This window comes from Callospermophilus lateralis, chromosome 6 (genome assembly GCF_048772815.1).
Source record: "Callospermophilus lateralis isolate mCalLat2 chromosome 6, mCalLat2.hap1, whole genome shotgun sequence".
NCBI lineage: Eukaryota > Metazoa > Chordata > Mammalia > Rodentia > Sciuridae > Callospermophilus > Callospermophilus lateralis.
Genome location: NC_135310.1, coordinates 48,112,887 through 48,136,304, shown reverse-complemented (window position 1 = coordinate 48,136,304; position 23,418 = coordinate 48,112,887). Strand labels below are relative to the sequence as shown.

The window sequence follows — 23,418 nt, the reverse complement described above, 5'->3', positions numbered from 1 at the left end:
TTTGTGTCTTCTGTTGAATTAGTTTCTTGGGATACATTTTCAGGAGTATAGAATCATAGATAGAAATTTTGATTTAGCTTTTGATATGTCTTTTCATTTTGCTTTCCAGAAGCCTATTACTTGAGAGTGTCACTAGCTCTTTGTGAATGTATTCATTAATCTCATGCTTATTTTATAGATTTGTTGATTTAACAGATGCAAAATGTATCACTAAGTTGTTTTCATGGGTATTTCTTGGCCTATTTCACATAGAGTAGTCTTGTCCATATGTATTTTCTTTTCAAAATGGCATCTTTATAGCACTTTGTCCAGTTTACCAATTTGGCTCTTCTTCTGTAAAACTTTGAATTAATTTTATATTATAGTTGTTTATTTTGAAATGGCTTTCTCCCAGTCTTTATTTTTTTTATTTTAATAAAGCAGACTGTGTTGATTTATATTCAATGAATGATTCAACTTAATCTCCTATTTTTTTTTAAGTTTACAAAATTATTGCCCCTTCTTGGAGGTTTGTTAAAAATTAATTTTTTGTTGACCAGATTTTTCTGATTGGATTTTTAAAATATTTAACTCATTGGAATTTATTTTATAATAGATATGAATCCAAATTGTTTTTTAGAAATTTATTTGTTTTAATATTCCCTTGCCTTTATTACGTCTCTTTATTTTATGCTGATTCAAGTTTTTATTTAGGATTCTTAAATGAAGCTAGAGATGTTACGTTGCCTTTATGTCAAATTACATAATGTTGCTGGTGAAGACATTACATCAATACAAGATAGTAATCACTGATTTACAAGAATATTTCCTTACTACAGTCATTATTTTGACCTTAAGTTATGAGTTTGGGCTATTCCATTACAATAGTATTATTATGATATTAGAAAGAGTATGCAAAATAGGCATAAATTTTGGCTATCATTATGTGCAAAAATTAAGTAAAAATAGCAGCCCTGTTGCCAGTGGAGTTATGTGTGTTATTGGTTTATTGTTTTGTATAAATATATACTGAAACTTTAAAAACGATTTGTTTTTATATATATGTTTTATATAATAGGTCTGGATAAAATTGAGTTTCTGCAAAGCCATGAAAATCAAGAAATTTACCAAAAGGCCTTTGATCTGATTGAACATTATTTTGGTGTAGAAGAAGATGACCCCAGCATTGTACCTCAGGTGGATGAAAACCAACAACAGTTTGTATTTCAGCAGCAGGAAGCACCAATGGAAGGGTTTCAACTTTAACTTGGTGGAGAAAAAACTTAATGGCCAAGAAGGGTAGCTTCAGATATTTCCTCTTTGTTGCCAGTGTCAGGAGGAATGTTTCTTGTTTGTTTGTTTGTTTCTTTTTTACATAGAACAGAAAAGTAAGAATTTGACACACTTTTAAAAAGAAAAATGAAACAAAAATGTCTATTCAGATGTAGTCTTTTGTTATAAGTATTTTGTTGTTTGTTTTGGTGTGACTATATATGTTTTTGTTATTTGAATTTTTGTATCTGTGAACAATTAAATACATTATGCAATTATTTAACTGAAGCTTGAAAAGGAGAACTTTGTTGAAGTATTACATAGTGATTCTGAATTTTTTCAAGTATTCTTGGAAACTGCACAATAGCAGTATAGCTATTGATAATTGCATTTTGGCAGTAAGTCTGACACATCCAATCTACTAAATCTACCTCTGTCTTGAAGCAAAAATAAAAACAAAAAAGCTTCAGAAGCATGAAATCATGTAAAAGCTAAATTAGAATGTGAAAATATTTATTACCTTACCTTAAGTTATTAATCACTGTGCTCTAGGTTATACTTTGCAAGTATAAATTGCAACAGAAAACCTGTAAAATTTATTTATAAAACAGAAGAAATATTGTACTGATAATCAATTAAGGTGTCACAATTGTGAAGAGAGAAGCAGTTCTTCATGTTGTGCACATTAAAAAGATTACAGAACACTTAAATATTTGTTTTTAACATATATATGCTATTATACTAGTATATTTTATATTTTAACCAAATGTGCTACCATTTTTGAAATAGTGTTTTATTATGTTTTCACTGTTCATTTTAAAGAGCATCATGACAGTGATGCCATCATGAATCTAAAGTTGTGCTGCATACCTAAAATGATACTGTATTATTTCTCTGACTTTTCAGAGCAGTAATTGAAAAGTTTTATTCTCTTTGTGATGATGAACTTAAGTACTTGAATGACAAAAGTATCCTGAAGAAATCACCTTGCTACGTATTACATTATATTAAGTGCATTTAATATTTGGGCAGTAAGTGATGATATTAAGGAAAGTTGGTAAGGATTCTTTAATATGATTGGAATCTATATTAGAACTTTTTTGTTTTGTTAATAGTCATACTGCTGCTTATTATGAATTATGTATTAGATTACATTTGTATCAGATTGGTCACTATAATGTGTGTGTTTGCTAAATTAACAGCAAAAACCTCTTTAAACTCTGAAAATTTAAAAGAAAGGTTTCACTAGAAAAATTACATATATATATTTATTGTATATATATATATATATATATATATATATATATATATATGTGCGTGTGTCTATTACTCTCCCAGTCCATTGCATGGAAGAATTTTCTAAGCAGTTGTACTGTTGAATTATCTTTTAATTTATTGTTATATGCAGTCTATTTAGATTTCCAATTATATACCTAGAAAAATTATTTAAAACGTAATTTGCAACTCTTTTAAGATGGGAACTAAAGCAATTTTGATATGATTCATAGTCTATTCTATAAAGAGAAAGATTTCATTTATGATAGCATTTATAATGTTTCTGCTGGAAATCAGAGGCATGTTACAAAAGGAAGGTGTATATAGGAGTACTTTTAAGTAGTATAATACTTTGTAAATTATATATCATGAAACTAAGCTTTTGGCAAAGATACTTAAAACCTACAGCTATAAAAATCCAGGTTTAAATGGTGTCCATAATGCTAACTTCATCTGCCAATCCCATTTTATACTGTTAAGTAGGTTGTATCTGTGCCATTTTTATTATGGTGGATGTTATGTAGTTGCATATAAAGTTTCTTTTGCATTATGCGTATTCAAAAACAGGGTAGTTATATTAGATATTGCCAAATTAATGATGAATTTATTAGATAAAAACTGTTTTGTGGTGCCAATGGTTCTTGCATCAGGTGACAGGGTATTCTGCTCTTTCTATTCAATTGAACTTGATAATGCAGCATAATTTATAAACTAACCAGCTGTGCCTGCTTTTGAGGACCCCATAGTCAATATAATAAATCTCTGAGCCAAATCTTCCAAAAAGACTTTCTTCCTTATAGAAAGAAAAATAATATATGTGTGTGTATGCACATGCAGGCACACATTGAATGACCTATCAAGGGAGATTTAAAATGTTTTGCCAATAAAACAAATGTTATATTTCTAGGAACAGAATATGACATATGTTAACCATTTAAATATAAACTTATATTTAGTTTCTTGGATATGTTACTTGGCTAGTAATTTGTTTATATTTGAATGCAAAGACATTTAACTAAATTTAGGCCTGGTGGTGAGTTTATGAGATCAAAACTGAACAAGAGTTTGTTTTTAAAATTTGTTAAAATATTACCACTCAGACTGTCTTAAAATAAAACATAAAAAGGGCTGGAGATGTAGCTCAGTGGTAAAGTACTCCTGGGTTAAGTCCAAAAGAAAAAAGACAAAAAAATATGTGAAAAAAATAGAACCACTCTTTTCAAGTGTATCATTTAAAATGCTCCAAAATGTATTTCCATTAATTTTCACTGTCCCTTGTGAAAAAAAAAATTAAATTTGCTTTTGTAAGATTCATTACATTTATATCCCAGAGAAACTGTGCCAAATGAAATTCAATGAAATAAAAAAATGTGTTGTAAAAGAGAATGTATACAACATTAACACATATATCAAGAAGATACTTTTGAAAGAGTTCATTTTATTAAATTTGAATTAAATATGGTCTTTTATTTTGTCTGAATTTAAATTTCTACTAGTTAATCTATGCAATCATGCTTACTTATTTTGTAAGTATTTGACTCACTGACCAGTTTTATTCTGAAAAGTTATTCTAACTTTTAGTGTCCTTAATTTCAATGTCATTTGTTCAATTATTGGTAGTACCAGAACAAGAAAGAAAGCGGGGGGAAAAGGAATAAAATCTGCTGGCACAAAAATAAACATGTAATTTAGTAACTGTAAAACCTGTCTGCAGTTAAAGGTTGATTTACTGGGTAAAAGAAGAATTTATTATCTTTGCCTTTGTATTTTTTTCTTAAGAGGGAGCATTATAGAAAAAAGTAAATATAAAAAAGCATTATTGGATTTTTTGTTGGTATTCTAAATTTGGCAATCTATTGGTTGCTTAATTGTGAAACTGAAATCAAATTCTTGCTAACTTTTATTTATTTTAATTAATAGTATTGTTTTATGAAATGTGGTCATGTTAGGAGCCAATATAATAGGATTCTAAAAGAATAATATGTCTTTAAATTCTGATTGGGGGTCAGTTGAGGGGGAGGATATTCTTACTTAAATAAATAAACCAACATATGAGCAGTATGCAATATTATGAAATGTTACAACACTATATTAAAAATAATAAAATGCTATTTTACAATTGCATTTATGTAAATGTGTCTCAATTATTTGTTCTCATGATTGTTTATTCCTAACAGGGAACAAAACCAGATGCCATTATTGGTTAATATTCCATCTGCTTTATACAACTATCAAAGAAGATAAAACGGAATAAAAAACATTCTTGATTAATCCAAAATTAGGCGCAAGAAGAGGAAAAAGGAGACCAAGAAAAATTAGCAAGATGGTAGATCTAAATTCAGTTACATCAATAATCACAGTGATTTTTTAAATGATTTAAAGATTTCAGTTAAAGAGCAAAGATTGTCAGAATAAAATAGTAAGAGCCATATGTTAAATTTGTTTTCAGTTTTTTGAGAAACTTCCGTATTGTCTTCTCCACATCCCTAACAGCATTTGTGATTTTTTTTTTGTCCTTTTGATAATAGCCATTATAACTGGGGTAAAATGGTATCTCATTGTGGATTTTGATTTCCATTTCCCTGATGGCTAATGATATTGAGCCCATTTCTAGTTACATATCCAAGAGAAATGAAGTCATACCAAAGAGATAACATACACAAGTATATTTTGCAGTATTGTTCATAATAACTAAGGTACAGAATCAGCCTAGTTGTTTTGTTCTTGAACTTTTTTATGGAGTACAGTTAAGTCACTTAGGAAATACTTGATTTTTTATAGGTTTCCTTTTAAACTTTATGAGGCAGACACAGGACAGCCTTTATTTTACTTCTGAAGCAGTTACATTCTGAATACTGTGATACTCCATGAATTACAGGTAATTTGTTTCTCCATATCCTTTCAGATGGTTATTTTGATGGTCTTGGGTAGGTAGTGGTCACGTGTGATCAACTAAACAAACACTCATGGACCCTCTGCATATCTCCACTAGTCTGTATAGCTCTGTCACCTTGGGGATAGCATTCTGAGAACTCCGTTTGTCCTGGCCTCCCAACTCTGCCCAAAGCTCATCCTGGATCTCCCTTCCATGTCCTACAGTCTCCTCTTAGAAGTAAAATGGCAAGTAAAAAGGACTCAGCTAATTTTTCTTTATTTCACTCACTGCTCACTATCTGATATCTGCTCTTGGTTTCATATTTTTGTCTCATGTTTTAGTTGTTTTCAGGCTAGAGGTAAATCTAGTCCTTATTACTCCATTTTGGCCAAAAACACATAATAGCATAGTAATGCATAATGTTCTTTTTTAAAAAGAAAAGTGGGCTTTAATCCCTTTTATCATTCCATTTCTAATATTATTATGGGGTTTTTGTATCTAAATAATTTGCCAGATTTAGTTACATTGTTCTTCTGTAACCTTTAACTTATTTCATTAGTTTCTGCCCTTAATCTTATAATTATCAATCTTTATTCCCTTTGGATTTTTTTAAATATTTACTTTTTAGTTGCAGTTGGACACAATACCTGTATTTTTATTTTATTTTATGTGGTGCTGAGGATCGAACCCAGGGCCTCACACGTGCCAGGTGAGCACTCTACCACTGAGCCACAACCCCAGCCCCCTTTTGAATTTTTTATAGTTTTTTTTTTCCTTTAGGATATTTAAGACCTTCATTCTAAATATTTTCTAAGAAAAGTACCTTGTGAGGATAAAAATTTATATTCATGACTTTAAAATGTAGATGCCAAATTAAGAAAGTATAGGGATGATATATATAATTTTAAAAGTTAATGGGCTGAGGTTGTGGCTTAGTGGTAGAGCACTTGCCTAGCATTTGTGAGGCACTGGGTTCGATTCTCAGCACCACATAAAAAATAAATAAAGACATTGTGTCCATCTATAACTAATAAAAATATTAGAAAAAAAGTTTAATTAGTGTTATTCAAACAAGTTTAAAGATCACTGACATTTTGATTTTAGAGAGCCCTTAATGGTTTAGTTTAAAGCTAATTTTAATGACACAAAGTGATCATTTTAACATTCTCCGGTAACCAAAAACTAGACCAAGTATCCAGGTAAACTGGCATATTCATACAGTTGAAGAGTATAACGCAAATAACAGGAATGAACTATATACTATTTGTGTATGAACACAACATAATGTTAAGAATTCACAAAGGTGTATACTTTGTACTCCATCTATATAAAGCTCAAAAACAGGCAAAACCAATGTATGGTGGTGAAAATCATTGTTACCTTTGGGAGTGACGACTTGAGAAAGAGCACAGAGCCTTCAGAGGAACTTAAAATATTCTACTTTTTGACCTGGGTAGTGATTATACAAGTGTGTTCTCTGAGACTTTTATCAAACTATATATAGTCTTTTGTGCACTTATTTTTTCAATAAAATTTACTTTAAAATATGAATAAAAAAGACTTTGTGTTTCTTGCTGCAAAAATAAAACCATGACATATTTTTAACATGTTCTATTTGACCTATCTTTTATTTTTTCTGATAATAATGATGTATTCAAGTGAACGCTCTGTCAGAATGTCATTTAGCTTTATCCTGAGCAGCCAACGCAGCTTCTTCACGCCACTTCGCTTTCTTTGCCAGGTTCCAACTTGTTAAGGATTCATGCCGTTCTGCAGCCTGCACAAAAACCAAAAGAAAGCACTGTCACTCTCTGGAGTACCTTATGTTTTAGTAAAACATATAGAAGAGACTTTGTAAAAAGAAAAAGAGGAAAATAACCTAGAATGTCTGTCATGAATAATATTCAGGAACAATGTTTCTTTGGTATGAAAAAAAAAAAAAACAAGTTGCTAAACTTGTAGTGGACAGAAGAGCTGATGTCAGAAATCTTTCCCCATCCTCTCACTACACATAGACAGATTTGTTGGATAGAATATAACAAAGACACTTTCAAATAGTTAACCTCCAAATCAGTAAAGGGAATTCCTCAGGTATCAGAAATGAAAGTAACTCAAAGGATGAATTGGTGGGGAATGGGAGAGGCTGAAACCACAATGGAAGGAAATGGTTTTAATCAGAGGCATTGGGGGAAAATATTAGCCTTGACAACTGTGGGCTAGAAATTTAATCCAGGATTTGGATTCTGAGCATGGAGTTGAGCTACTTCTACAAAGCTGAAGAAATCAGGAAGAGGGAAGATATGACTAAAACTCCTTTCACTATCCCAGGAACAGGCAGAAAAAGTAAGCATTTATGTGAAGGGAGTAAAAAATGAAAGCAGTGTTTGTCTTTTCATTATAGAAGTCTCAGTGTTCTGACAATGTAAAGATTTGTGGAAACTAGAAAATTAATTTAGCAGGCTGTCATTTATGAAGAATAGGTTGAAAACAAGAGATAGTTGCATTTCTTTGTATTAGTGTTCAGTCCAAAGTGTTTTTTAAAGTTTCCCATTTGATAAGAAAGAAATATGTTTTTTTCCAAGCTAACAGGAATGACTGGATAGTTACATAAAAGTATGTTTATGGGCCCTAGTTCCTATATGAAGTGTGGGCTCAGATTCACTTGAGAACCTAAAAGGTAAAGGATGGAACCATAGGATTGGGCAGATTAGCTAAATGTATCCAGAGTACATGTAGGGAATAGTAATAGTAAGAATGGATAAATATACCCAGATTTAGGTATCCAGGAAAGCTATTCCTTGTGGTGTGGCTGCATGACTGAAATGCAGTGTACATAACTGGTGGAGCCATCATCTGTCCCCTGGGTTCAGTTTCAGGTGACAATGCAAAGGGATTCTAGGATGGTAAGAGTCCAAAGAGAGCTTCTACATGGAGACTGGCAAAGAGAGAGAAGTTAAGACTGGAGAAGGGAGACCCAGCAGTGTTACACATCTCCCAATATTTTGGGGACTACTCTTGATGGTAAAAAGTGACCAGCAGATGGAAAGATTTGGGAAGGCAGAGAACGGAATTCTAAAGTTGTCAGCTCCTAACTTCTCTCTAACCGTATCAAACATACACCATACATTGAAGTTGGCAAGCAGGCACAAACAGGACACAAACAATCTAGATGACCTTGGCAATCACTTCAACTTGTATAGTTCTTTTTCTTAATTCTGTGCAATAGCTAATTGAGTTCATAATGTAGGAAACCATCTATCTAGTCTGCATAATTTTCACACGACAAAGTTCTTGTGCAGATTTTCAACTAGGTTATAAACTGTCCTGGTTTTGTTTCTGCTTATTTTACAAGTGGAAAAAAAGTCCCCACCCCTGTCTTGACCATATAGTTAAATTACTGGCCCAAATTTCTATGCATAAATTTGTTTCTAGTATGACAGATACAAGTGGATGACACCAGATTTCAAAAGACAAATTTGTCTTATAGTAATGAATGGCCATAATCCTGGAATTGAAAATATGTCATAACATTCCTTAAAATTCAGTCTTTTTTCTTTTTCTGTAGTGCAGGAGTTGAACCAGGGCCTCACATTTGCCTAGCATGCATTTGACCACTGAGCCACATCCCAGCGCACAACAGATCTGTCTTTAAGCAGGCACTCACCCTTTTGGCTGATGCTATCACTGCAAAGCAGGCAATAATTGTGAGTCCTATCATTATGTAACAAGCTTTCACTCGGGCTTTGTTTCTTGCAGCATCTATCATTTCAGGCCTAAACCAAGATATGAATTTTGTTAATTATGTTAAAGTAATACAGTTTTCTGATAGTCATGATAAATAATTATTTGTTAAAGGGATATTCAAAAAATATCCCTGAATGCAAAACAGACATGAAAATCTTTCAAATGCTAGTCCATTAGTATTACCAATTTTAAATTAGCAGTTATTTATTCAGATCTTAGAATAATTAACCACTATGAGATCACTGTCTAGTATATTTAGTTTCTAATTGCTCAAAATATAAATACAAGAGATTATGGTCCAACTGTGGTTTTTATTCACCAAAAGGAATAAGGGTTACAGCCTGTGTATGTCTATGATTCATATTAATTTAGCTTATATGTTCAATAGGCCTTGGGTTTTCATTTTAAATGGGTTAGTCTTTAAAACTCACTTTCAACACTTTGCTTTTTTCACTAGCCTTCCAATCAATCTCTCTCTCTCTCTCTCTCTCTCTCTCTCTCTCTCTCTCTCTCTCTCTCTCGCTTGCTCTCTGTACTGGGGATTGAACCCAGGGATGCTTAACCTCTAAGCCACATCCCCAGCCCTTCTTCTATTTTATGTACATACAGGGTCTTGTTAAGTTGCCGAGGCTTACTTTGAATTTATGATCCTTCTGCCTCATCCTCCCTAGTCACTGGGATTACAGGTGTGCACCACCACCACAGTACCCAGCTCCAATCTCTTCTTGCCCCCTCCCATCCTACTACCCAAAGACACTATTATATTATGAATGACTATTAGAGAAAGGGTGTTTCCTTCATGGCTTTTGCAGGAAGTTTAAAAGAAGTTACCCAAATTATAATAATTTGTTAAAGAAAAAAACAAAGGCACCTTCATTTTTTTTATTATTCTGAAGTTTGATATACTCATTAAAGTACTGGGCTATCTTATTAATAGTTACATTCTAGTTGTCCAGGATTTTAGCAACACTAATTACAAAGTAATGTTACAAGAAGAATCATAGATAGAGAACTTTTATATTGAAATTAACTGTAAACTTTGAAATTTGCAATAATATGAAGTGGCAGTTTATAAATATGCATAATCAAAGTACTTGATTCTTGAGAATATGTTCAATGACATTCTTTTCTACCTAATGTCAAATTTAAATACAGTGCAGTTACATTAAAAATTCTCCAAGAAGACAAGTTACAATTTCTCTTTAAAATGAAAAACTAACTTTTCTACTAATTGAAAGGTTACAGAAAGCAATATGAAGCTTATTTTCCTTCAATTTCTGGGCAGAATAACATAAATTTTAAGATGTTAGTTGTGAACAGGTTCAATTAGTGTCTATGGAGACATTATTAGATTTTATTTCCTGCTACCTTTTGTTCCAGATGGAACTTAAAAGATCTTATCTTTTTGACCTATCCATCTGGCTTTGATCTATTATATCAAATTAGTTTAACACAGCAAAAATTAAAAAAAAAATAGCATGGTTATTAAATAGAATTAGTGTATGGTACAAAAATTATAGGTCACTTAATTACATGTCCATTAAGAGCATAAAAAACGGAAAGTTGTTTATATTTCAGAACTAAGGGCAGGAATATCCCTCCTAAATAGCAAGACTTTAAAAATTTGTTTAAAACTACAAACATCTACAACTACAAACATGGCACCTTGTTCATTGTTAAATGCTCCTGTTCATAATATGTCTTTTGACTGTAATCCTTAGGAAATTAAATTATTTTGGTAAAATGGGTCTCTTCCCACATTTAGCTATGTTAATTATGAATTAAGCATAGGATCTCTTAATAAGCATTAATTTACAGTGGGTTGCTTTTTTACAATCTTCATACCAAGCAAAACAAGATTTGTTTTATAATAACAGCAAATGTCTCTACTGTTGAATAAATACAGAAATAGGCTCCAAAAGCCATGTTATTTCAATTTCATGTTCATTTCCTATTTAAAAAAACTCTGAATCCAAAAAGGAATAAAAATGCTTCAGAATTCATTGTTGAGAATACATTTTTCCTCCACATGTTTTTTTTCTCCCCCATTTATTTGAGGTGCTTTGAGTAACTGGTAAATTAAAGAGCAACAAAACTAAAAGCAACATGTGAAGAACAAGACACAGGCCCCGTTTCCATCATCTATGTATTCTAATGAGCATTCTAATGAGTAAAATACAATATATAGAATATCTCTAATTCTTTTCAGCATTGTTGCTTCAGACTTCCTATTTTTTAATGATCAGTTTTAAAACTAGCAGATTGATTTTATTCTTAGTTTCCTTCTCTTTTGTACCCCTTCTCTTGTAAAAGTCCTGTAAATTTGGCGGAGGTAGGATGGAGTGGTGGTGGCATTAACTGAAATGATGTAATGATGGTTTTTTGCAAGTTACATGTACTTATTTTTTAGAGGTTACATTACCCTGGCTGGGAAGTTTCTAGTTTTGAGTTTTATCATTTAGCCACCGTCTTGATGGGCTTAGGACAATGAGGATACTTCTGTGTGTCCCAACTCCAGTAAACCTGGTACCAGAGGGCTGCAGAATCACGTTCACCACAGGCAGTCTCCCTCCGCAGAGGAGGAGACTGGATGAGGATTCTTCCCAGAGACCCTCCAGCAGCCCCTTAAGCCATGATCAGGGAACTTTTTCCTTGATTTAGCGGGGACTTGTCAAGCTCAGGGCCCCTTCTTGCTCTCCAGAGCCCCGGAAGTCACCAGGGTGCAGGCGAGAACCGTGCCTTGTGTTTGGCTTAAATGATCTGGCAGCTCTGGGTATGTGGACATAATAGAAGTGTCCAGTGGTTTTCCGAAATCTGCAACTTCTGCAATCTCCCTATAAATTTAAGTGCCCACTGTCCAGTCAAGGGATTTGATGCATCGGAGGTGGGGGTAGTAATTTTCTTAAGGTGGCGGGTGTGAGTGTGAAAAACTGGCCCTGCTCCTAGGCCCCAGGGTATGGCCTCCCGAATACTGGGCCGAGACACCCGCCACACTTACGGAACCCGAGGCGGGATCTCCTCTATCGATTTGAAACGACCGGTCCACACCAGGATTTTCTTGTCGAATTGTGTGGGCTTGTGCTGGGCGAGGACCCTGTGAACCTTCCCTGCAGCAAAAGCGACAAAGATGGACAGAGGTAATGACGGACCCAAGGCACGGAGGATAAGCGCGACCAAGCCTCGACCCTCAGCCCTGGGCCCCTCGCCCAGCCGCCCTTAGTCCCCTTTTCCCCAGGACAGTCCCTCCCTTTCACGGGCTCACCTTGACTTCGGGCATCAGGATCGCTGCGGGTCTCACCACTGGAGTAGCGAGGGAGACCACAGAGCTGGAGAGCGGTTACCCGCAGCCGAGTGGCTGCTGGAGACGCCCCTGGGGCGCAGTGGACCGCGCACCCCGAGCCCAAGCGCAGGAGGCTCCCGACGGCCGAGAGCATGCTGCGTGCTTTTCCTGTACCGCCAGCCGCACCCGCACCCACTGATGCACCAGAGCGATCTCCCTCCAGCCGGTCCCGCTCCACCCCACCCGCACCCCGACCTGGGGAACCCGGGATCTGCAGCTGGGACTGACGACTTGAGCTCCCTCTGGCTTGCTGTCCCCGCCCCGCGGGTGACCCAGGACCAGGGGGCCAGGGGAACTGATTCCCCAGGGAGCGGCCTGGTTGGGTTTGAAAACTCTGAAGTGTGCAGGCTCACAACCTCCTGAGACAGCTTGTGCTGTTCATTTATTAAATATCTCTTCGTATCAAGATTTGTGTTTCTATCAGGTTTTGGGTCTTTGCTTCCACCGTTTATGCAAAAGAGCTTAAATCCATCTAAACCCTGTCCTCAAGGAAGAGAAGTCAGTTCTTCAAGTGCAGGAAAGTTCAAATATTTACCAAGGAAGAGTAGGGGCACTCACCAAACTTCGACTGTTCCCATAGGGAAGCTGTTTGAAATTAGAACTTCCCACCCCGACCTCCACGTTTTTTCTCTTTTTGGGGGCAAAACTATCTCAATTCCTACAACAGTTTTTCTCTATGTTTCCACTTCTTGGTAAGCCCATAAACCTTCTAACTCCCTCCCTAACGTGCCTTTCTTCTGTTACTTTCCACTGTCTCCCCTCTGCTCAAAGTGGGGAGAATTACTCTACTTTAGCACTAAATGGGAAGAGGGACTCAGGGATGTAGATAGTCCTATACTTTGAAGAAATATTTATTGTATTCCTCAAACAACAGACTCCGCCAAGAGAAAGCATTCCTCAGCATCCCCTTCTTCCCACTTATGGCCCCTGAGTTTCCTTCCACACTTAGATGCTGCTTGGTGCTCTTCACTGGATTTCCAGAAATTTTCTTCCTAAATAGATCAGGCTCTTGAGGGTAAGAACTTCTCTGTAACTCTGAGCTGAATGCCTTTCACTATCAGTGTTTATCTAAAAGACTGATTAGTAACTCTGTAAAGATATATGCATCTATAGGACTGGCTGTAGAAAAAACTTCAACATTGCCGTCACACCTAAATTTAAATCTCATATTTGTGGCTTAAGAGTTACAAAATCATGGACAAATTATTTAAGTTATAAATCTTGGTCTCATTTAGTAAAATTAGAATTCCTACCTGTCATTCATTCATGCAATGACTACTCCAAACCTACTATGTGCCTGCTACTACTCAGAGCTGGGGCTAGAGCAATGACAAGGTCAGGGGGGGCTTAGAGGATTAAGAAAAATGAAGCATGATGGGGGGGAGTGAGCAAGGGTGTGATAAGGGGTAGGAGTGGATGCTATTTAGAAAGAATAGATAGGGATGCCCTTCTAAATGTGTCTGGCACATAATAACTAGTCAAAATACATAGTTTCTCAGGCCATGGTGGCACATGCCTATAATCCCAGAGGCTAAGACTGAGGCAGGAGGATCTCAAGTTCAAAGACAGCCTCAGCAATTTAGCAAGGCCCTAAGTAACTCAGTGAGACCCTGTCTCTAAATAAAAGAGAAAAAAGAGACTGGGCTTGTGGCTCAGTGGTTAAGCACCCCTGGGTTCAATCTCTGGTACAAAACAAAAACAAAAACATTTAGTTTCTTTCCTTCACATAGTCCCAGAACTCAAGGGCATTTTAATTCTCTGACCTGAAGAAAGTGTTATTTATTATATTCTCAGAATATATCTGAAAAATTGATACTTAGTAACTATTTAATAATTATTTAATTGATGATGAGATAAATGCAATCTTCACAAACTGACTCTATCCACACTTTAAGCAAAGACTGAAGTACTTGACAATCTATGTCCCTTTCAACTTGGTATCTCCAGTGACTATTATGTTGCTTAGCACAAAGCAGTCTCTAAGTAAATATTATGGGACAGAACTGAATCAATTTCTGTTTTAGAAAGTATGTTGCCATCAGTGATATCTGATTGTTCCACCATTATGCTAACTTACTATTCAAATATGGGTCTTTTTCTTTTTGATATTTTACTTGTCTTTACATCACTGGGAATATTCATAGAGTTAGAGAAAACTATCTCTGAGAAACAACTAGTTATTAATAGTTCACCAAGAAGTATTAAATTAGCTAAATAAATTTGTTTCTGTGGAGACAGCCAGATGTCATGCGGATATATCCAGGCATCTCTAGCACCAGAGACCTACAGGGCTAGTGAACAAGGCCTCAAGTCATGAGAAAGAGAACTATTTGCCTTCTGTTCTCTATCCCTAATGGGATTAAAATATCATGTTTTGGCAGTGCTCTGCATAAAATAAATTACTTACAGCTGCACAAGAGATGTTTTCTTTAGTGCTACAATTAGAACATGTTAAAAAGAACTCGAATCAACTTCTAATAGAAGAAAAAGATAATTGTATTCTTTTATTTCTTTTTCTAACAGGACAGCACATTTATTCATTTAATAAGTATTTATGTTCTGGACAATGTTGCAGACTGTGAGGTTGGAGCAGATAATCAAAGGAAATTCTCTGCCTCTCCAAGAGCTTCTGATTAATCCAAGGCAGTTTCAGTTTGCTCATAGTGTTCTATGTTCTTTTTCAATCCAAATCTCCATGCAATTTGTTTGAATATACTATTTTTAGTATTGTTCCTTCAAGACCTGCTTTTTGGTATGGTTTATATTTCCAATTCTTTCAGCTACTGTAGTTACTTTTAAGATACACTTTCCTAACTAGGAATGGATTTGATGCAAATAGTTTTTACTTTTTTTTTCTTTTAAAAATTATTATTCAAAAGCTGGTGTATTCTTTGCTTCTGATTTGAGTATCTAACTTACTGTATCTAATTGTCATTTGTTAGTCTGTAGTTGATGTTAAAAGTTAATTTATGAATTCATGAACATCCCATACTACACCAAAGGCAGTCATAAGAGAATTCCAGTGCTCTGGAGCATTTATTGTAAGGAGGCTCCTTTGTGTGCAGTGGGTATAGTTGTCTTCATTGTCATGTTACTTTTTAATATTAAACACCTAAGCTGCCATGTATTTTTTTTCCACAGTTTTCAAGGAAGAGCACAGAACAATTTCCCATTTCATACTCATAGTATGAAAGTGAATTCTATTTTGAAAAAAAAAAAAAAAGCTGGTGTAATCTGTGCTGGGCTAAGAGCAAGGGGCCCAGCTGCCCCTAAGGAGCTGTCAGTCTGGCTAGAATGATGTTCCCTCATCAGCAAATGTTCTACTCCCAACAGAGGATTTAGAAGGAACCTTAAATAACTTGTTTTCCCATTTTCTACTGGTCCTTCCATTGGAGAAGGTTCTAGAGAGGCAGTTTACCTGCAGAGCCAGCTTACAGTGGTCTCCAATGCTTTGGACATCCTTGTCAAGTTTGGGCCTGATAACCCACTAGGCACCAAGCGTCTACTAGCAACAGAAGGAGAAAGAAAGAAAGAAAGAAAGGGAGAAAGAGAGAAAGAGAGAAAGAGAGAAAGAGAGAAAGAAAGAAAGAAAGAAAGAAAGAAAGAAAGAAAGAAAGAAAGAAAGAGAAGTGAGTAAATGAATGAATAAGGGAGAGAGAAAGATGGGTGAGGAGGGAAGAAGAGAGAAAGAAAAAAAGAAGAAAAGAAAAAAGAGGGAAAATTTTGGAATTATTCTGAAATTTAAATTATTCTTTTTAAAAAATATGGAATTATTCTTTTTTAAAAAAAACTTTAAGAAAATATCAGAAGTTTCTTGAAGGTCCTTATACTTACATCTTAAATATATATTAGCTTACAAATTGGGGAAGACCATACCATTGCAGCACCTGAGGATGGATGTCAAAGGTCTTAATTTGACCAAAGCTGATAACATCAAAACCTGATTATTATCTTTTGAAAAGTCCAAATCTATCCAGGTAAAACCTTCCAGTGGTTCCATATCATACTTAGGACAAAATTAGAACTCTTTATTAACATCTAAATGAACTCTCCAAGTTCAGTTCTGACCACTGTCTCCATTTTCCACCTGTTCCAGTCACACTAGGCCCAGCACACTCGAGTTTCACAAACAGGACTAACTAACTTGCATCTCAGGGCCTTTGCTTTTGCCTCCTGTGTTTGCCTCCTTTTCAATTTTTAGGTCTCAGTGCAGCTGTCACTACTTCATAGAGGCCTTTCCTTACAAACGTAGCTCCCCTCCCCACCTCCCTTTCATAGAGCTCAGAGTTGTTCTCTACTGCATTACCTTGTTTCTGTGTGGGAGTTGCCATTCTTTGTACCTTACTATGTATTATCTGTCTGCTACCAGAAGGCTATCTCCATGACCAGCATAGTGATATAGCATAGTGCCTACCACATCTGGAGGTTCTCAGATACACATTGGATAAAGGAATGCCATAGCCACAGCCCCAAGGAATGCATTCATGAATGACACCCTCTGCTGCTTAATCTCATTCCATTAAGATTCTCAAAAGAGGGGCTGGGGCTGTGCCTCAGTGGTAGAGCACTTGCCTCGTACATGGAAGGCACTGGGTTCGGTACTCAGCACCACATAAAAATAAATAAATAAAATAAAGATATTGTGTCCATCTACAACTAAAAAAAAAAAATTCTCAAAAGAGTGCTGGGGTCGTGGCTCAGCGGTAGAACGCTCGCCTACATGTGTGACTCCCTGGGTTTGATCCTCAGCACCACATAAATAACTAAATAAGATAAAGGTATTGTGGCCTACAACTAAAATAGTTAAAAAAAAAAAAAAAAAAAAAAAAGATTCTCAAGGAGGAGGAGGAGGAGGAGGAGGAGGTCGTCCAAATATCAGTCTGACAAATACATTCCGAAGAAAACAGATTGGATTATCTGCTTCTGCAGATAAAAACTGTTCCAAGTCTTTTATATTTTCTGTAATATGTATTTTTTATTTGTTCTAGAAATAGAAAACGTGAAATTCTTGCATATTTATGAAATACAATCTATGCAAACAGGCCACCAGACAGCAAAAAGTCATACATCCATCTGCAATGACCATGTTCTTCACCTTCGTTAGGTGAAGAACCTTTACCTTCTAGCCGAATGATTGTGTTTGTAGTCTGGTTTGATGGTTATGGACACTCTTTTTTAAATTTTTTTTATTTTTTAATTTGTTTTAATTAGTTACACATGACAGTACAATGATCTTGACATATCGTACATGTGAATCAGATGGGTTATAATTTCTCATTTTTCTGAGTGTACAGGTTGCAGAATCACATTGGTCATGCAGTCATGTATATACACACAGCAATTGTAAAGTCTATTTTATTCTGTTAATGGTTATGGACACTCTTTACATGTCAGATTGTATACAATCGTCTAATTACTAGGATGAAGCAGTTTCTATCCCTGATGATTGATTTTAAGCCCCAAAGCTCTTAGTAACAACCTTGTATGACCAAGTTGGCATTTTATGGTTCCAATTTCCAGTATGAAGTGTAATAATGTCTAGGCATAGCTGATTAAAAGGGCAGAGACTAAAGTTTTTTATTTGTTTCTTTTTTGTCTTTGCATGTTACCATTACATCACTATCTACAAAACAGAAACCTTATTATTACTTATGATCACAACAATGAAGATTTATAACAAAATTTATTAAATATAATTGACAGAGCACTGTTTGCAAAAATCATCTAATTATGGGTGCTCTCAAATAAGAGGTCTAAGTTGAGCTAAAGAATCAAAATCTAGGGAAGTTTTTTAGGGTTGAAACTAGATAACCTACAGTATAGAATGTTATGGAAGTTAAAAATCAGTTATTTCATTTTGTTCACTTATTTTCTCTTTTATTCACTTGAAAAGCATTGAATAAGCATCTATACACAGAGGCCCAGCATAACTAGATCTTTAAGGACTATCCATATTATGCTATCCAAAACTCAAATCTTAAAACTCTAGAAATCATCTGTCTCCTTAAACATATACTTAATCGTTACTTTGATTAAATACTAACTCTAAAGAGAACAGGATGTGATGTATAGGTTAAATAACAAGGTTCTGTTGAGATCACACACACACACACACACACACACACACACACACCAAAAATAGGGATGGAGACTTATGCATGTCTATGTTAAATAGTCTCTTTACTTCTGTTATGACAGTTATGTTATGAATTTCAAATGTTTCCTAACTTCCTCTGGTACTCATCTATAATGCTCAAAGTTGCTTCATAAAAAGCTGGATTATTCTAAAAGACCATTAAAGAAGTGCTTGGAGTGGTTGCTATTTGTATAAGTGTTTCATTTAAAAATTGAATTGTAAGGTCATTTTAATATATGTTATAATTGCATTTGAGGGCTGGGGCTACAGCTCAGTGGTAGAGTGCTTGCCTAGCTTGTGTGAGGCACTGGGTTCAATCCTCAGCATCACATAAAAATAAACAAATAAAATAAAACCACTATGCCCATCTACAACTACAAAAAACATTTAAAAATAATAATTGCATTGATAAGTTTAGTTACATATAAGTGAAAAATATCCTGCCTCATATAGTAATTGACTACAATTAAGCACAACATGAATATTTATTACAATGTATAAAAGGCATAAAAAAGTACACAAAGAAGAATAATATGAAACTTTAAATCAAGAATAAAGGCAGATCATGTAATAAAATATGTAAAAGGAAAATGTTAAAGTCAGTAGCAGATTCCTAAAAGCATGCTTATGACTAACTGCTATCAACTGTGTAGGATTTGGGTATGTGAAGAGATATAATAAATTACATATCTATTTCTTGCCAATTTTTAAATCAATTGAGAAATAAAACAAGCCTGCTGACAGGAGACCATGGTTTTACCTACATTATTCATGAATTTGGTTGGAGGATGTCGCATCCACCTGTAGGCAAGTTGCCTTCCTGATAGTGAATACTAAAATTAAATAAACAGACTCATCAAGTCCCAAACTACCTGGTCCCACCTTGTGCCAGTCTGCCTGTGAAATGGATGGTGTGGGAAACAGACCAGAGTGTGTTTACTGAAGGCAGCAAGATACATAGAAGAAGAAGTAAGACTGGGCAGATTCAGTCCTACCCCGACAACCTCCCCACTAACTGAGGAGTTTCTCCTGAGGTGAGAGATCACATAGGACATCATCTAACAGGTATTTTCATTACTCAACCATGTCCTTGAAATGCCTATTACTATCTGTTGCACTAGTTCATTCATTTTACCTTTGCTATAGTCTTATTTTTTATCCATTGTTGATCAATTCTATAGTTATCCACATTTTAATTCTTATATGTTATGCTTCATTGAACATTCTTCAGATATTTTGTTGGGTATATGGGCAATATTTTGTCTGGAGGTATTTATCTAGGAGTGGAATTTCCAAATCAAAATGAATGTAAATCTTTACTGTATCCATTTTAGGTTAAGAGTGAAACTTGATGGAACACAATATTAAATTAAGTTCATTCTCCTATTTTCCTTGCATTCAATCCCTATGCTATCCTTTTAAGCCTTCTGTGGACTATTTGTTCTCTGCCCCTTGTATACAATCTTTTTATACAAAAACATTTTTTTAAAAATTTTTATTATTAGTTGTTCAAAACATTACATAGTTCTTGACATATCATATTTCATACATTTGATTCAAGTGGGTTATGAACTCCCATTTTTACCCCGTATACAGATTGCAGAATCACATCGGTTAACAAAAACATTTTGGACTAGTCATTTTATTGCTAAAAATAATGCCACTTTTAGAAATTAAATGTCTAAATCAATGTAATAATAAATATTATGAGCTTTATTTAAAATTAAACTTGACTTCTTCCGAACATAGATCTCTTTCAAAGTGGAAGCTTGACATGGGAGAGTGGATGTATGGTCAGTTTCTTTTCTGTCATCTCCCCACTTTATGCTCCTCTGATTCACTCTGGCCTCTGAACCTTCAGTAGGTCATCTCTGGTTCTCTTAAATTTGGAAGAGAGATGGATCCAGAGAAAAGGGGCAAGAAGTTTTACTTGACTGATTTCTTTGTATTCTGGAGTTGCCCTCTCTGTCTTTGGTAGGTGCTAGATGCTGACTCTTTCTTGGGGGCTTTTTGTGGGTTCAGAGCTTGCTTCCTGAAGCTTCTTATATTCTCTGCTGCTGGTTGGCTGGTTTTGTTCACAGTCTTTTGGCTTTAAATTGCTGGGTCAGGGGCCAGCCTCCTGAGGAAAAGTGCCAAATTCTCTACATAGATCTTTCAAAGCTTCTCTCCTTTGCTTCCAAGTAAAAGAAAAGGATCCTTTCTCTCCCCCAACCAACCCAAATCCCAGAATGGCTATGACAGACATTTCAAAATGCTTCTGTAGTTTTCTCCAAAAATGTCTCTCTTAAGCCATCCTTCTCTCCTGGCTTTTCCAACATCTTAAATATTTGTATAGTTGTCGTTAAGTGAGGTGGGCAAGATTGTAGAATGTAAAAGATTTTGGCTGCAAGACTATAGTCGAGTTTGGGGTATTTTGAGTTTGAGATATTGTCTGGGTTCTCCAGAAGACAAGGTGTGTGTGTGTGTGTGTGTGTGTGTGTGTGTGTGTGTGAGAGAGAGAGAGAGAGAGAGAGAGAGAGAGAGAGAGAGAGAGATGGGGAGAGAAAAAGAGAGACACAAAGAGAGAAAAAAATCTGTCTGCAGGTAGGACTGACTCCCTTTTTCTCAAGAGATCTTAGTTTTTTCACTTATAGGGTTCAATGGGTAAGATGAAGCCCATCCACATTACGGAGGACAATCACTTTACTTGAAACCTACTGATTGAAATGTTAATCTTGTCTTTTAAAAGATCCCTTCACAAAAACATCTAGACTGGTATTTAGACAAATATCTGGGTACAATAATTTAGCTAATAGTGTTTTGCTATAGCAAAATACCAAAAATTGCATGGTTTAAATATCAGAAATTGATATCTCACAGTTCCAGAGGCTGAGAAGACCATGACCAAGGTGCCAGCTGATTTATCTCCTGTGAAAAGTCTCTTCCTGTTCTGCAGATGGCTGTCTTCTTGCTGCTTCTTCTTATGATGGATAGAATTCTAGTGTCTTTTCCTCTTCTTATAAGGCAACCAGCACCACAGGATTAGCACCCAGCTTTATTATCTAATTTGATCTTTTTTGGAGGGTGGGTACCAGGGGTTGAACTCAGGAGCACTCTACCACTGAGACACATTCCCAGCTCTATTTTATATTTTATTTAGAGAAAGGGCCTCCCTGAGTTGCTTAGTGACTCACTTTTGTTAAGGCTGCCTTTGAACTTGAGATCTTCCTGCCTCAGCCTCCAGAGCCTCTGGGTATACAGGTGTGCACCATCACGCCCAGCTCATTTGATCATTTGATCTTAATTATCTCTCAAAGACCTATATCTCCAAATACAGTCACAATGGGGGTTAGGAATGTAACATATAAACTTTGAGTGGACATTATATGATTTAGTCCATAGCACCACATTGATAAAAAAACATTAACCATGACAGATGTCTATTGGACATCCAAGAAGTGAAGTAGGTTTTGAATATAAAGCATGGAATTTAGGAGATGAGGGTGAGAATTTTCATCCATGAAGTGTATCAAATCCAGGGATCACCAAAGGAGTGAATACAGATAAAGAAGAGGACCAAAGACTCAGTCCTGGGCTCAAGAATTAGAGGAGGAACCAGCAAAGAAGAGGAAACAAATATCTACTTTAACTGTGGGAAGAGGGAAAGAGAGTGTGGTGTTTTAGTCAACTTTCTTTAGAAAGTATTTTCAGGAAGGTGATCAACTGTATTCAATACTGGTGTAGGACAGGTAAAATTAGGACAAAATATTGATGACTGTATTTAACAATGTGAACCCAGCCTAATTCCATCTTAAGATTGGGAGCCATCTCTTCACAAAGTCATGAAAAATTCATTTCTGTTTTACTATAAAATACTGAGATTTCTAAACTTGTTTGGAATTCCTCCCTGTGCTCTGAGCTCACCCATGCCTGGTTCTCCTTGACCAAATCACAACCCTCCCTAAAATCTTAGTGGCACCTCATAAATCCTGGCTGTCCAGGACCAGATAACAAACCTCTCTGAGACCTCAGTGGCACCTCATAAATTATGATGTTGGGATCTGAACTTACTCCCTATCTTGAAATATCAAGTTATATAGATCATAAATCTGCTAACTTCCCTTGTATTACGTTTTCCAGAACCCTGCTAGCTGTAAGTTCCCAAGACACCCCCCCTTTGTCACTTTTGTTCTATAAAAACCTTTTCTTCCTTGAGAGCTGGGCTGTTCTCTGGCCTGGCTTTGGGTGAGACAGCTGCTGGCCAGCTCTCATTGTGTACACAGTATAAGCTTGCTTTAATTTTGCTTAAAATTGGAGTTGGTGGTCTTTTCTTTGCATTGTGGTTTAACAATATCTTAGCAAGAAAATTTTTGGTGCAGTGTTAGAGGATAAAACCTCCCTGTTTTATCCTGAAGTGGGTCCAGAGAAAAGGGGAGGAAGGTGAGAGTCCTAGAATTCCCAAAGGCTTAATATGCTGACTATCCTTACAGTGATATTATTATATAATAGTGATACTACTGTTATAGAATGATGATATAATAATAACTTATTGTTTTGAGAGCACTCTTACTCTCAAAAAGTTCCTGTTTGGATGATACAAAATGTGTTTATCCAAAGGACGGGAACTGGAGACAGAAAAGATAGATGTCTCTTTCTCTTTCTCTCTCTCTCTCTCTCTCTCTCTCTCTCTCTCTTTCTTTAATTTTTTTTTAGTTATAAATGGACACAATACCTTTATTTTATTTATTTATTTTTGTGTGGTGCTGAGGATTGAACCCAGTGCCTAACACATGCTAGGTTAACGCTGTATCATTGAGC

General features: G+C 35.5%; 2 protein-coding genes across 3 annotated transcripts in view; one reads left to right on the top strand and one right to left on the bottom strand.

The window, feature by feature from the left end:
• The window catches only part of Kpna5 (karyopherin subunit alpha 5), a 39,537-nt gene extending 34,887 nt beyond the window's left edge, over nucleotides 1–4,650 (top strand). For both annotated transcript variants that reach the window (XM_076859806.2, XM_076859805.2), the window contains one exon: nucleotides 1,058–4,650. In XM_076859806.2, coding sequence (XP_076715921.1) covers nucleotides 1,058–1,245 — 188 coding nt within the window. In that variant the 3' untranslated portion in view covers nucleotides 1,246–4,650. The remainder of the gene's footprint in view (nucleotides 1–1,057) is intronic.
• A 163-nt stretch (nucleotides 4,651–4,813) lies between these two features.
• Nucleotides 4,814–17,571, bottom strand: Fam162b (family with sequence similarity 162 member B). The gene is made up of 5 exons (XM_077109725.1): nucleotides 17,553–17,571; nucleotides 12,408–12,800; nucleotides 12,144–12,252; nucleotides 9,066–9,174; nucleotides 4,814–7,178 (listed from the first exon to the last, which is right to left on the bottom strand). The coding sequence occupies exons 1-5, from the start codon at nucleotides 17,569–17,571 to the stop codon at nucleotides 7,080–7,082; spliced, it is 729 nt and encodes a 242-aa protein (XP_076965840.1). The 3' UTR covers nucleotides 4,814–7,079.
• Between the last annotated feature and the right edge of the window lie 5,847 nt (nucleotides 17,572–23,418).

Bases quoted from the DNA above. Each gene is read 5' to 3' on its own strand.
- Fam162b (XM_077109725.1), bottom strand. The intron at 12,253-12,407 runs GTGAGCCCGTGA...CTTTTGCTGCAG, and splicing joins TCCTGATGCCCGAAGTCAAG to GGAAGGTTCACAGGGTCCTC. The intron at 7,179-9,065 runs GTGAGTGCCTGC...GTTTTTGTGCAG, and splicing joins TGATAGCATCAGCCAAAAGG to GCTGCAGAACGGCATGAATC.